This window comes from Loxodonta africana, chromosome 20 (assembly GCF_030014295.1).
Source record: "Loxodonta africana isolate mLoxAfr1 chromosome 20, mLoxAfr1.hap2, whole genome shotgun sequence".
NCBI lineage: Eukaryota > Metazoa > Chordata > Mammalia > Proboscidea > Elephantidae > Loxodonta > Loxodonta africana.
Window position 1 is genome coordinate 34,895,398 of NC_087361.1, and position 15,866 is coordinate 34,911,263.

General features: G+C 34.2%; 1 protein-coding gene across 4 annotated transcripts in view; it reads right to left on the reverse strand.

Annotated features, from left to right (window-relative positions):
• ROBO2 (roundabout guidance receptor 2) overlaps positions 1 to 15,866 on the reverse strand; it is a 649,189-nt gene that overhangs the window by 65,391 nt on the left and 567,932 nt on the right. For all 4 annotated transcript variants that reach the window (XM_064273095.1, XM_064273093.1, XM_023548157.2 and 1 more), the window contains 2 exons: positions 14,944 to 15,068; positions 10,019 to 10,190 (listed from right to left, as the gene is read on the reverse strand). In XM_064273095.1, the coding sequence (XP_064129165.1) occupies positions 10,019 to 10,190; positions 14,944 to 15,068 (297 nt within the window). The remainder of the gene's footprint in view (positions 1 to 10,018; positions 10,191 to 14,943; positions 15,069 to 15,866) is intronic.

The following is a 15,866-nucleotide window of genomic DNA, read 5'->3' on the forward strand; positions in this document are numbered from 1 at the left end:
AATGGGCTTTTAACTGATAGGATCAATATCACTGAAGAGCAATGATTTAGGTGTTTATTCAACAGATTAAAAAATTTAGACATTGAAAATTAAGTGATTTCTAACGTCAATATTATATCTAGTATGTGACTAATCACAGACATTTAAAATGTAAACTGTAAGGAAAATAAAAATGATAAATTTTAGCCCAGCACATCGAGGAATGTATGGGATATTCATTGTTTTTGTTATCAGGACATTGTAATATATTAGAAAGAGCATGGTCTTTGAAGTTTCAGGGTTGATTCCCGTCTCTGGCACCTACTAGCTAAGTGAGCTTGTGTAAGACACTTAATCTTTTTGAGCCTTTCTTTCTGTTAATTCACAACACTGCTGTCTACTTTTTATATTTGAGAGAATTTATTGAGATGATGTATGTAAAGAGCCTTGTAGAAACACTGTACTTTTTTACTATAAATGATGACCCATGTATGCCTAAGGGTACCTTAATAGCCACTTGGTCAACTTCAGAGACACATGTGGTAAATTGCAGTGGTAAACATGTACGTGGTAGATGACAGTGGTAAACTGTCTATATCTGAAATACCTGCAAATCACAGGTGGGGCTGACTTGTTCATCACACCGCCTCCCCTTTCTTCTAGGGCACTATATTAGACTACATTTCCCAGTGTCTTTTGCCACTGAGTGCAATGAAACGACTGAGTACTGGGCAATAGTATTTAGTCTTAAGTGATGCATACTACCTCCAGATTTAGCCCATAACACTGCTGAGACAATGCTTCAAACTCTCTTTCTTCACGAGTTGAATGAAAACAAGAGATCTGGTGGAAATTCTGAGCCACTAAGGGATAAAGCCATTGGCTGGATGGATCCAGCATCCCTAATGACTGCAGAGAGCAGAAATCACATCCTCCATTCTTCTGACTCATATTAGACTAGGATATAAATGATAAAGAAACTTTTATTTATTAAGCCAACTAAAACACAGGCTTGTTTTGTTATAGCTGCTAGCATTCCTTGCCCACACTTACAACCCATTTCTGAAAGGTCTTTTGTTTTAAATTACAGACTTAGAAATCAGCTCTACATTTGTAGTAAATTTGCTTTGTTTCCTCTGTCTTCCCTTAATTATTATACATGTAAATATAATCAATGATGTATCTGAAAGGAGCCTTGGTAGTGCAGTGGTTAAGCTCTTGGCTACTAACTGAAAAGTGGACAGTTTGGGGAAGAAAGCTGTGGCAATTGCTTCCGTAAAGATTTACAGCCCTGGAAGCCCTATGGGGCAGTTCTACTCTGTCATATAAGATAACTATGAGTCAGAATTGCCTGGATGGAAATGGATTAGTGTATTTAAAATGAGCTTATATTTTCAGTATGAGAAATACATGTTATCTGGTGATTTTCTTCACCATTAGTAGTTGTAACAAAGAAAACAAATGTCTTATAGAACACAGAGAAAAGAAATAGATTATTCCTTCATTTGTGTAAATATCATATTTAATATGGTGCAATATTTATGGTAGCCAAGGTGTATTACTATCTTGTATGATGCTTGTATTTTTGAAACAGTGCTGTCAGTTGGACTAATTAGAACATAGACAAGGGATGTGTGTGTCCTGTAATGCTCCATTGTTCTTGCAGACAAAAAAATATAATGAAATATAATGTCTTCCTCCCATTGGAGAGTAATGAAGAACAAAACTAATTTGTTGGACTAAAAATTAATTAGACACATCAAATTTGATTGTACCTGTTACTGTGGAAGTTCACAGCTGTTCCACATATTATTATACCAACTACATAACGTAAGCATGAAAAGGCCAAATGATTAGAGAAAAATCGCTATATTACTGAGCATGATTACTAAAAAATTTAAATCAATACGAATTTGTTGTGTGACATACTGTTTGATGCTTAAGTATGTGAATGTATTTGGTCACATTTACGTGTCTGTAAGTGCAAAAATAGGAGCTCTGGTGGTGCAGTGGTCAAGCATTTGGCTACTAACTGAAAGCTTGGCGTTTCAAACCCACCAGCTGCTCCACAAGAGAAAGATGTGGCAGTTGGCTTCTGTAAACATCACAGCCTTGGAAACCCTATGGAGCGGCTCTACTCTGTCCTACTGGGTCTCTATGAGTCGGAATGACTCAGCAACAGTGGTTTCAGTTTTGGTTTGGAAGTGCAAGAACAACATAGAATTATGAACACTTTGAGGCAAAAGTCACCCTGTCAGTTGGAACTGCAGACAAAAGAACAATTTCTGCTTTTAAGTCTGCATAAAGTTGTGCATTATATTTATATAATATGTTGACTAAGGGTCCCCTTAATGGACATTTCTGAAATAAAAACTAAACAGATAGACTAAACAATACATAGTCTGACATAAAACCAATCTAGAATTATCAGCCATAAAACACATCAAATGCCAATACGTGATTTAATTAAAAACAAAGGTGAAATGAGCTACAGCTTGAGTCACTTCAAATGCTGTTTCCAGTCCAGATCAGACAATAGGGAAAGCATAAACTGAAACAGAAAGATTAACTATCACTAAATCACTTTTCAAGTAAAGAATAACAGTTCTGTAGATAAGGTTATCAAGCAGGACGTTAAGGTAGATATGCAAGCATAATTAAAGAAACAATTAAAAGGCTTCTTCAGTACAACAGTAGATACCAAAAAGAAATAAATCTCTTGGAACAATAGCCTTTCTGGATTAAATTGTGTTTACATGTATGTGTGTGTTTCTGGCAAGTGCTACAATTCTGTTTTCTGATTACACCTTGAGTACAGCATATGCCAACTACTTAAATATGATACAGTACCATCATTTATTAAATGCTTTTTATTTCTTAGATAAATTTGAAAATCAGTTTATGATAAACAATAAATTCAAATGTATTTATTACACATTTGAAGACTCCTAGTCTAGGGTGGCTACGAGTCGGAATCGACTCAAAGGCAACTGGTTAAAGAATTTAGTCTTTTAAAATGGTAGAAGAGTTAAGCAAAACTTTGTGTTTTATTTAAAAATATCTAGCTTAACATTTTACAATATTTTAAGTTCCTACACAATTGTTCATTCCTTAATTGTGACTGTCATGACATTAGCTTTGTACTGGAATGCTTATAATTTTTTACAAGCCTCCAAGTATAAGAAGTGACAGGTAATCAATAAGCAACAAAACAAAGCAAAAAACTTCTTTGGCTTGAGAAATGCAATTGTTACTAAAGATGACAGAAAAAGAAAACAGGAAATTGAAATATGGATATTTGGTAATCTTAGCTTTGAGTTAGAATAATTATTCAGTCAGTTCATTTGATGTATATGTTAGAGATACAGTAAAATACAAAAACCAAAAACCACAAAGCTTTGTTTACCTATCTGGGGGCTCTTTATGACCTACTAAAAGGTTATTATATATCTTTCTTAAGAGAAAAATCAATGGCTTATTTTCTAAACACCATAAATGTAATACATATGCTTGTGTGTGTTAAATTCTTTTGGGTATACCTGTATTTTTTTTTTTTTTCTTCCAATTTATTTTAGAAAATCTCAGCAGGGAAAGATTGTAGGTTTCCCTCAGGTTAAGAACTTAATTCAATCTGTGAATGACTAATTAAGAAAGGGAAGGCAATTTGAAGAAAAGTTAAAACTATAACTTATTCTCTTCAATGCTTTTTCCATACATATTAAAAAAAAAAACTTGGAGAATATAAAAATCATATTTGAATACCAATTCTGTTTATATACAATAAGTAGTCTGTGGTAAGAAAAAAATTTTCAGTAACATCCAGCATACTCAATATGCACCATTTCAGAAAATAAACAGAAAAACAAACGGAAATAGCTTGATCTATTAGTTTGGATCAAGCTCTGGGCAAATAGTTTAAAAATATGTAAGCCCGGGGCAGAGTATTTTAAAAAAAAAATTAAAGGTACTGACAAGCAAATACAATCAGGGAGAACTGAAAGGAATTTGACTCTTGAAAGAAGGAAATCATACTAGGGGAAATCTGCATTTATGAGGCTTTTCCACTGAGGGATATACTCAACTCATGCAGTTCTAGCTAGAGAGATAGAACTTAAACTGCAAACCTCAGTCTTACTGGTGGGAGCTGTCAGACGAAGGAGTTCAAGGCTCCTAGAGCGACTGACTATTGAGGGGAAAACCATACTTAAGAGGGAGTCACTGCAGAAAGACATGTCTCAAATTTGTTTATAACCCATGGACACCCTTTTAACTCAGTACTGAAGTCACTCCTGAGGTTCACCCTTTAGTCAAAGATGAGACAGTCCTATAAAACAAACAGCCCAGGGGAAAGGACCAGAAGGTAGGAGGGGCAGGAAAGCTAGAGGAATGGAAATGGGGAGCCCAAAGTTGAGAAGGGGAGAGTTTTGATATGTTGTGGGGTTGACAACCAACGTCAGAAAACAATGTATATTAATTGCTTAATGAAAGACTAATTTGCTCTGTAAACCTTCACCTAAAGCACAATGAAAAAACAAATTATGTATAAACTCCCATTAAATTCTACAGTGATCCCTGAATAGAGTATGCAGAAAAATGATTTTCCAAAGAAACTGGTGGAAAGCAAAAGACAGAAGGTTGAAAGGTTTGAGGAGTGATTTCAACTGACATCCACTGCAAAGAAGTTTGTGTTTGAAGTTAAAATCTCATCAAGTTAGGGGGGGCTGGTAAAAATATCAGAGTTTTTAATGAAACCCCAGGAGGGCATGGCTTTGAAATAAGTATCAGTCTTAACACTACGGTTTTGCTCCAACAATAAGGGCAAAACATAAATGGTTCCATACTAACAAAACATAAAAACAAGCCACCACAAGTTCAAACTGAACAGCCAGTAATGTCATGGCCTGCTGGAATAGAACCAACACCCTTCAGAAGAAGACAGCAAAAATTCTATAGTATATCATCTACAATATGCAACGTGCAATAAAAAAATTATGAGGCATGCAAAACAAACAAACAACAACAAAACAGGAAATGTGACGTAAGGTCAAGAGAAAAAGTAATCAGTAGAAATAGACTATGAAATGACACACATGTTGAACTTTGGTGAAAAGGACTTTAAAGCAGCTATTACAATATGTTCATGGACTTAGAGGAAAGGTAGACATAAGGAATAAATATATAGATAGTCTCACATACAATAATATTGTATTCTGTATTTTGGTGTTTATTACATATATAGAGCATGAAGTATGAGAAAAATAATGAGAGTAGAAAAAACAGAATTTACACAACTCTAAGACATGGAATCGACTTGACGACAATGGGTTTGCTTTTTTTGTAAAACAGTTCTACTCTGTCGGATAGGGTCACTATGAGTTGGAAACGACTTAATGGCACCTAACGACCTCAACAAGATTGTTATACTCTACACAACCACTAGAGCAAGCATTGTAAAAAAAAAAAAAAAAGCATAGCTAATAAACCAAAACCAAACCAAATCCGTTGCCGTCAAGTCGATTCCCACTCATAGCAACTCTATAGGACAAAGTAGAGCTAGCTGTAGAGTTTCTAAGGAGCTGCTGGTGAATTTGAACTGCTGACATTCTGGTTAGCAGCTGAACTTTTAACCACTATGCCATCAGGGCTCCAATAATCCAGTAGTGGACTTAAAATAAAATAATGAATGTTACTTGATACAAAAGCAAACAAGAAATTAGTGAAACAGGACAAAACACAGATAGTAGTAATTGAAAACGTACGGCAAGATGGTAATTCTAAGCCCGATCACATTACTCTGAACACTCCAATTAAAATGCAATGCTTGTCAGCTTGAAAAAAAAAAAATCAAGACCTAGCAATATAATAATGCACTTATTAAATAACAGAAATGCACTTTAAACATGGAGAAAAAAAGGTTAAAATAAATGGACGGAAAAAGACACACCAGCTAACCACAAGATGGAGTGGCTATATCAGCATTGTTGTGGCTGTTAGCCACCACTGAGTCAGCCCTGACTCCTGGCAACCCCATGCAAAATGGAACAAAATGGTGCCCATTCCTGTGCAATCTTCATGACTGGTTGTAGATCAGACTATTGTGATCCAATCATGAGCAACCATAAAGTGTATTGTCCAGGAATCAAACAAGTGTCTCCCACACTGAAGGTGAGAATTCTACCACTGAACCATCAATGCCTTCAATATTAGTATCACACAAAGTAAATATCAGGGTAAGGAATATTTCCAGAACATAAAGAGGAACAGTTCATAATGATAAAAGGGTTAAGAAGATATAAAAATATATGCACTTAAAAACAGAGTAGCAAAATCTATAAAATGTAAATCTATGGAAACAGAAGGAGAAATATCCATAAGAGAAATTCGTAATTACAATAGAGGATTTCCAAACTCTTTTCATAGTAATTGATAGAATGAATAGACAAAAAAAATCAGTAAGCCCTGAATAATATTGCCAAATAATTTGATCTAATTGACATTTATAGAACATTCCACCCCAAAATAGAAATTTACACATATTTTAAAATACAGAAGGAACCTTCACTAAGTTAGAATAAATATTGGAACTTAAGATAAGTCTTCACTTTTCAAGACTAAGTTCATACAAAGTATATTCTTAAAATTAATTTAGAAATTAGAAACAGAACGTATCTGGAAAATCCCCAAATATTTACAAATTAAGCAACACACTTCTGAATGGCCTCTGTGATAAAAAAAAAAAAAAAAAACCTTAAGGAAAGTAGAAAATACTTACTCTATAATAAATTAAAACATAAGGCATCAAAATTTGTAAGATTCAGCAGAAGCAGTTGTTTGAGGGCAATTTATAACTGTAAATGCTCATATTAGAAAAGGAGAGAACTCTGAAATCACTGACATACGTTCATCAATTGGTCTTAAGTATCACAATAAAAGTAGGAGAAAAAAAAGCAAAAACCAATAAATTAGAAAAAAAATTCAGAAAGGCAGTTGTTTGTACATTGAAAAGATTAATAAAATTGATAAATCCCTAAGACTTATTTAAAAAGGAGGGGGAAAGGAAAGATAGTGAGAACACAGTTTCTAAGTGTTTCAGAAAAAACGTGACGATACTTCTATAGATCATGCAAACATACGATGACAATAAGGGGATATCATAAACAATCATAGGCCGATAAATTCAACAACTGGGATACAATAGACAAATCCACTGGCAGGAAGGGAAATATTTACAACAACCAATATAGGAAGAAATAAAAATTCTGAATAGGCCTAAATGCATAACATATCTATTTTTTTAACTCGCAAAGAAAACTCTAGGCACAGATAACATCTTTGCATTATAGAAAATATTTAAGGGAAATAATACTAGTCCTATGAAATCTTTTTTTTTTTTTTTAAGGAACCAGAGTGGGACAAGCGGTTTGTAATCTGCTGCTAACCTAAAGGTTGGCGGTTCAAACCCAACCAGCCACTCATCGGGAGAAAAGGCCTGGTGATATATGTGATCTATAAAGAACACAGCCAAGAAAACCCTTTGGAGAAGTTCTACTCTTTCACACATCAGGATGCCATGAGTCAGGGGCCAATTCAACAGCAGCTAAGAACACAACAAAGGAAATATTTTACAGAATATACAGGAGGAAGGAACACTTCCCAGCTCATTTTATAAAGCCAGCATAACTCTGAAACCAAACTCTGACAAATAAATTAGAAGAAAACCATAGATCAGTATTCCTCATGAACAGAAATGCAAAATTCTTTTCCAAGTGTTAGTAAATCATATTCAGTAAAATCTGTAAAAAGGATAATATATCATGATCAAGTGGGATTTATTCCAGAAATGCAAGGTTGATTTACCTTTGAAGACCGTTCAATGGAATTCACCATATTAACACAAATAAGTAGAAAACATGATTATCTGAATACACTTAGAAAAAAGCATTTGAAAATTATTGAAAACAAAGTGAATTTAGCAAGTTCACAAATGTTTTTGTTGTTAGGTGCCATTGAGTTGGTTCTGACTCATAATGACCCTCTGTACAACATTATGAAACACTGCCCAATCACAAATAAAATGTATAAAATTAAATTTATATACACACATATGTATATATAATGGAAAACAATTGGAAAGGAAATCTTTAAAAAATTCACTGAGTGGAAAACATCAAATACTCAGAAAAAAATTAAAATAAATATTTTTCAAGCCATTAAATAGAAAACTATAAAATATTACTGAGAGAAATTTAAAGCAGACTTTGATAATGAAGCGGTATATCATGCTCCTCGAGAGAAAGAGTCACAATTAAAATATTGACTCTTTCCAATTAAATCTATAGATTCAATGCATTCTCAATCAAAATTGGTAGAAACTGACAAGGTACTCTGAAAAGTATATGGAAAACGAGAAGACCTAGAATAGTCAAAACAAATATGCAGAAAAAGATAATGGAGTATTTACACTACCTGACTTCAAGGCTTACTATAAGCTACAGAAATCAAGACATAAGGATAGACATACAGACAAATCAAAAAGGGAATCCAGGAATGGATTTGCACGTATATGGTTAATCAAAAAAAGTCTTTTCATATACGTATACAAATAGTCTTTTCATATACAAATATACAACCACAACCTTTAATCTTCTAACCACATGAAATTACTTTGAGATAAATTACAGACCAAAGCTTAAAAGCTAAAATTATAAAGCTTCTAGAAGAGAATATAAGAAAATATCTTTATCTGGAGTTAGACACTAATTTCTTACACAGCACAAAACATAAAAGAAAAATTTGATAAATCGTACTTCGTTAAATATAAATCAACTGCTCACCGATAGACATTATAAAGAAAATAAAGAGGGAAGCCTTAGAATGGCAGAAAATATTTTCAATACATGTATATGACAAAGAACTTGTACCCAGGATGCATAAAAAATTCTTATTAATCAATAACAAGAGACAAACAACCCGATTTTTACAAGTCAAAAGAACTGGACAATTCACAAAAGAAAATATGCAAATGAAAAATAAGCATATGTAAAGCTGCTCAACAGTATTAGTCATCAGGGGAAATGCAAGCTAAAACCACAATAAAGTATAATTTTACACACACTAGAATGGCTAAAATTACAACATCTTTGATGTTGGTGATGATGTGGAAGTTGTTTGTTTTGCTGGTGGGAGTACAAAGTGATACAGCAATTTGGAAAATTGTTTAGCAGTTTCTTATAAATTCAAACTATATCAACTCTATTACCCAGAAATTCTACTTCTAGGTATTTCTCCAAGTGGAAAAAAAAAAAAATATATATATATATATATATATATATATATATATATATATGTCCCCAAAAAGAGTCACTCAAGAATGTTCACCCTCTCAATAAAAAAATAGATAAATTAAATATGGTATAAACACAGTTGAACACAACTCAGCAATAAAAAAGCTATGATTTACGCAATACATACATGAACGGATCTCAAAAAGTGAAAGAAGCCAGACACAAAATGATGACATTGTATGATTCCATTTATATGAAATTTCAAGAACAGGCAAACATAACCCATGGTGATAGAGAAGAATTTCATGTGATAATGATAAAAAATTTAATAGGGATTTCTTCTTTGGAATAGTAAATTTGGATTACATAGTTTCTTTGACTTGTTTCTAGTTAATTTTTTAACTTTTTGGGGGCCAAGAGGAAGCATATAGATTGGAAACACAATGTACAGTCTTCAGGAGCTGTCTCGTTTTTTTATCACGCTTCGAAGGCGCCAAAATCACTAATGAAAGCTATAGATTAAAAATAATTTTCAGTATCTAAACTCTTAGTGATTATAATTTTAAGAAATTTATGGGACTTTTAGGAACAAGAGACATTATACTAAGCACTTTGGTAAGAAACCCTAGTCCATTTACCTGCAGGAGGAGTTTACCTATCAGTCATAACTGTTTGGACATAGACTCAAAAAAACCATTCTGCCTCTTTGTCAGTTGACTAATTCTAAGGCATAGACCACACAGATTGATACTCACCAATTATTATTGGCTGTGGCTCACTTTTTACTCCAACCCCTGCACTGGTACTAGCTGCAACTTCTACTCGATATTGAATACCTGGGAATAATCCACCAATTATAACAGACCGAATGGTTGCATCCACGGTTTTGTTGATATGGAATCGAGTTTCATTCCCCAAACACCAGATCTACAGAAATAGAAAGTTAGTAACAAAAGAATACGAAATTATCCTTTCTGGTAGTTATACTATTATATTTTTTTAATGGTGCCCTGTCCGTTTTCTAGGGTTGTATAACCCAAAAAAACCAAACCAATTGCTATCGAGTTGATTCCTGTTGTACACGTGCTTGCAAATGGCTTTTCTAAAGCTCATTTTCTGAAGTTTGTTTGCATATATGTGTGTTTGTGTGTATTAAAGTAATGACAATAAGGGATTCTAAAACTACACCACGTTCATTTAAATCTTACTATTGGCACTGAATGCTCATAATGAGTAATTTAGAAAACAAAACGATTCCCTTAATGCTTTTGGAAAGTGGTCTTTGGTTGCAAATGGCATTTTGGTTATGGATTAAAATACGTAATTTCCTCTCCTTAATTTATTTCTGAAGATTTATTAAGCATATAATCTATAGAGATATGGTGATTACAAGTTATAATATCTAGGTATATAGGTGTATATCTAAGTAATTTATAATTCATTTAAGAAAATATTAACTTACACAGAAGTAGTTAACAAGATTAATTTACCTAAGTTATAGATATTGACTGGGATGAAATTAAAGCCAATATTTACATTGGCAGTAATAAATCTTAATATTGATCAAAACATACATACACACATATTAGGATGCATGAGGAAAAAGTGGTGAAAAGTCTTTAAATGCTGAGAAAGGAAGAATTTTGCTTCATGTAGGAATCAAATTTTAGGGCATATTTTCTTCTGAGATACAGAAATTTGTTATTGTAAAATGTGTTCTAAAGGAATTTCACTGTGTACATGTATTTGTATTCATGTTATGTATTTTTTCATGTAAGAACACATGTGGTTTGTTTCTGAAGTGGGTAAGTTCCTGAAACTTTCTTTAAAACAATTTCTCTGAATAGTATGTTTTTGTTATTTACACTATGATACCTGTGTTCTTAATGAAGAATATTGAGATCTCACCAAAATATACACTTTGCTCCCAAACATGGAAGTCTCTAATGAGTGAGAAACTTTAAAACATATGCACAAATGCATCAATATTTATGTATAGGGTGTTTAGTCACAGATTGTACAAAAATAAATTCCTAACCTTATTAAAACATACCACACATACACACTCACACAAAACCGTAGTGGATAATTCTTTTCTTTTAAAACAGTGTGTACTAACACTTGTAAAACTTTAGGATCTATATAATAATGTTATTAAAAAAAACACTTACTCTTATATTTCTTAAGTATTTTTTATAATGTGATATTTTTTTAAATAAGTGCTTACGCACATGACATTCATTTGCTTCAGCAAGTTGATCTTTATTTCAAGAAAATTCTATTTTAAAATTGATCATTTTTTCTTTAAAATAACAATATATAATCTACAATTATATATTTTGATTGAGATTATTCAGTTTTGTTTCACATACCAATTATGAATTCCTAGATAAGAAAGGGTGTCTAGTTGTCTACTCTACCTGGTGTGTTATTGCTGGAATTCTATAAATACCTATTAGTAGCGAGAAATCATAGTTTTGAATTTTTACAAGGTTTAATGAGGTATTTTACACTTATGTATGGTCTAATCACATCACAACTAAACAAAGTCTCATTTCATAAAGTTAGACATATTCTACATCTTAAATAAACATCACACGATGGCAATGATACAATAGCAGAGGCATACTTCATGGTTTATTGTGCTTTGCTTTATTACGCTTCATGCATATTGTGTTTTTCACAAATTGAAGGTTTGTGGCATCCCTGTGTTGAGCAAATCTATCAATGACATTTTACCAACAGCATGTGTTCACTTCATGTCTCTGTGTCACATTTTGGTAATTCTTGCAATATTTCAAATGTTTTTATTATTATATCTGTTATGGTGATCTGTGATCATTGATGTCACGATTGGAAATGTTTTGGGGTGCCACAAGCCTCACCCATATAAGACAATGAACTTAATAAATGTTGAGTGTGTTCTGACTGCTCCACCGGCCAGCTGTTCCCCATTCTCTCTCCCTCTCCTCAGGCCTCTCTATTCCCTGAAACAGGACGATATCGAAATTAGGCCAGGTAAAAAAAAAAAAAAAAATTTTTTTTTTTTTTTTTTTTAATAACTCTACAATGGCCTCTAAGGGTTCAAATGAAAGGAAGAGTCACACATCTCTCACTTTAAGTCAAAAGCTAGAAGTGATTAAATTTTAGTGAGGAAGGCATGTCAGAAGCTGAGACAGGCTGAAAGCTAGGCCTCTTAGACCAGTTAGCCAAGTTGTGAATACAAAGGAAAACTTCTTGAAGGAAATTAAAAGTGTTACTCTAGTGAACACACAAACGGTAAGAAAGCAAAACAGTCTTATTTCTGATATGGAGAACGTTTTAGTGGTCTGGATAGAAGACCACAACCAGCCACAACATTCTTAAGCCAAACCCTAATCCAGAGCAAAGCCCTAAATTTCTTCAATTCTGTGAAGGCTGAGAGAGGTGAGGATGCTGCAGAAGAAAAGTCTGAAGCTAGCAGAGGCTGGTTCATAAGTTCAATGAAAGAAGCCATCTCCGTAACATAAAAGCACAAGGTGAAGCAGCCAGTGCTGCTGTGGAAGTTGCAGCAAGTGATCCAGAAGATCTAGCTGAGATAACTGATGAAGGCGACTACACTAAACAACAGATTTTCAATGTCGAGGAAACAGCCTTATATTGGGAGAAGATGCCAGTCAGGACTTTCAAAGCTTGAGAGAAGTCAATGCCTGGCTTCAAGGCTTCAAAGAACAGGCTGACTCTCTTGTTAGGGGCTAATGCAGCTGATGACTTTAAGTTGAAGCCAATGCTCATTTATATTCTGAAAATCCTATAGTTATGCTAAATCCACTCTGCCTGTGCTCTATAAATGGAACAACAAAGCCTGGATGATAGCACATTTGTTTACAACACGGCTCACTGAATATTTTAAGCCCACTGTTGAGACCTACTGCTCGAAAGTAAAAAGATTTCCTTTCAAAGCATTACTGCTCATCGACAATGCACCTGGTCACCCAAGAGCTCTGAGGAGATGTACAAGGAGATTGTTGTTTTCATGTCTGCTAATACAATATCCATTCTGCAGCCCGTGGATCAAGGAGTAATTTCAACTTGCAAGTTTTATTATTTAAGAAATATATAAGGTTATAGCTGCCATAGATAGTGATTCCTCTGATGAGTCTGGGCAGAGTAAATTGAAAACCTTCTGGAAAGGATTCACCATTCTCGATGCCATTAAGAACATTTGTGATTCATGGCAGGAGGTCAAAATATCAACATTAATGGAAGTTTGAAAGAAGTTGATTTCAACCCTCATGGATGACTTTGAGGGGTTCAAGACTTTAGTACAGGAAGTAACTGTTGATGTGGTAGAAATAGCAAGAAAGCTAGAATTAGAAGCAGAGACTAAAGACATGACTGAATTGCTGGAATTTCATGATAAAACTTTAATGGATGAAGAGTTGTTTCTTACAGATGAGCAAAGAAAGTGATTTCTTGAGATGGAATCTACTCCTGGTGAAAATGTGAACATTGTTGAAATGACAACAAAGGATTCGGAATATTGCATAAATTTCGTTGATGAAGTAGCGGCACAGTTTGAAAGGACTGACCCCAATTTTGAAAGAAGTTCTACTGTGGGTAAAAAGCTATCAAAGAACTTCACATACTACAGAGAAATCTTTCATGAAAGGAAGACTCAATCAATGTGGCAAACTTCATTGTTGGCTTACATTACGAAATTGCCCCAGCCACCCCAACCTTCAGCAACTATCACCCTGATCAGTCAGCAGCCATCAACATGGAGACAGGACCCTCCACCAGCAAAAAGATTATGACTCACTGAAGACTCAGATGATGGGTTAGCATTTTTTAGCAATAAAGTATTTTTTCATTAACGTAGGTACTTTTTTTTTGAAGACATAATGGTATGACATACTTGATAGATTATAGTATTAGCATAACTGGGAAACAGAAGAAAAATCATGTGGCTCGCTTTATTGCAATATTCATTTTATGGTGGTGGTCTGGAGCCGAACCCACAATATCTCTGAGGTATGCCTGTATGGTGTTTCTAAATAGTAGCAAATTCACCAGCTGAAAAATGAGACACTCAACTGTTTTTATGTCAGTTTTTTCAAACTTTGTTTTTTCAATGGTTCCATTTTTTCAAATGAAATTTTATACAGAACCTCAATAAATAGATTAAAAAAAAAAAGCTTGTGAGTGGGAACTGATGATACCCATTCTCCTATTCCTGCCCTACCACCATACCACCCCTCCTCACTGCATCCTCCAAATCCTGAAGCACCTTCTTCTGAGAACACAATTTTAAAAACAATTGTCCTAAAAGCTCTCACAGAGAACTCCAACGACAAAGATAAAGGGCAGTTCTTGGGATGTGGGCTTCACCGCTCACCCATACCCCGTCTCTCTAAATCCCCTAGGTTCTGGAATCACTATAAAGAAACCATCTTAGCATTGTGATTTAATTGTCCAAATGAATTTGTGTTACATAGATTTGACCTTGGAGTTAGGCTCTCATCCTCTACACATTTGTTTTATTACGTGTCATACACAGACATTATCATCCTCAAGTAAATAATCACTTTACATTTAAAAGTCCGTAAGAGGGCCATCAGAAACAAGCGTCATCCATAAGACCCTGGGATGCCTGTGGGAGCCTTTGTCTGTGAGCCTTCCCTCTTCGCCCAGGCCCTACCTTGTATTCTTGGATAATCCCATTCTGATGATCCGGAGGTGGAGGGTCCCAGGAAACACTAATGCTTGTGCTATTGTGGCTTCCAACTGTCAGCACAGTGACAGACTGTGGAGGGGCACTTGGGGCTGCAGGGGGAGCAATCAGAAGACACACAAATGGTAAGTCTTGAGGTACATTAACGCTGCTTACAGAATATGAATATAAAGACAGGCTGCATGAGCTTCCAGTAGTTCTGAATTTGCATATAGTGTACAACAGCGATGCTTTAAAAAAAAAAAAGTCTTTAAAATATATGGGGAGATTTAAAGCAAATGCAATAGCTGTGGTAATATGTACTCTATAGTAAGTTTAACAGCAAATAGTAAATTCTAACGAGTGGGCTAAGTGCCTGAATTTATTCTCACAATAACCTCAGAAGGTAGAAACAATGCTTATCTCAGGTTTACAGATGAAGAAACAGATGGTTGCTTTAACAGACTTCAGGTCAAACAGCAAGTTAGGATTTGAACCCAGGTCTGTCTGATTCCAGAACTTTGGTTCTTTGAACTCTCATAGGTTGTCTTTCTAAAAAAAAACACTGCCATCAAAAATATTTCCAGAGGATATTTTTCCAAAATTTTACAGTAGTTCTCTCTGAATGGTGGCATTATTTACAGCTTTTTTTTTTTTTTTATTGTTTCATGTTTTATTTAATAAATTAAAATAAAAACAGCTTTCATTTTCACAAACACAGAAGGAAAATTCTTTTATTTTCATATTGGGCAAAATGATGGGCTGTGATAAATTGACCTCTAATTTAAGATTTAAAATTTATTTTATGTGGATGGGCAAAAAACTCTGATGATATAAATGAAAACAGCTTGTGCTGTGTCAAATGGGAAATGAGCAGATTTTAATTTCCCACACGACTTCTTTTTCTTTAC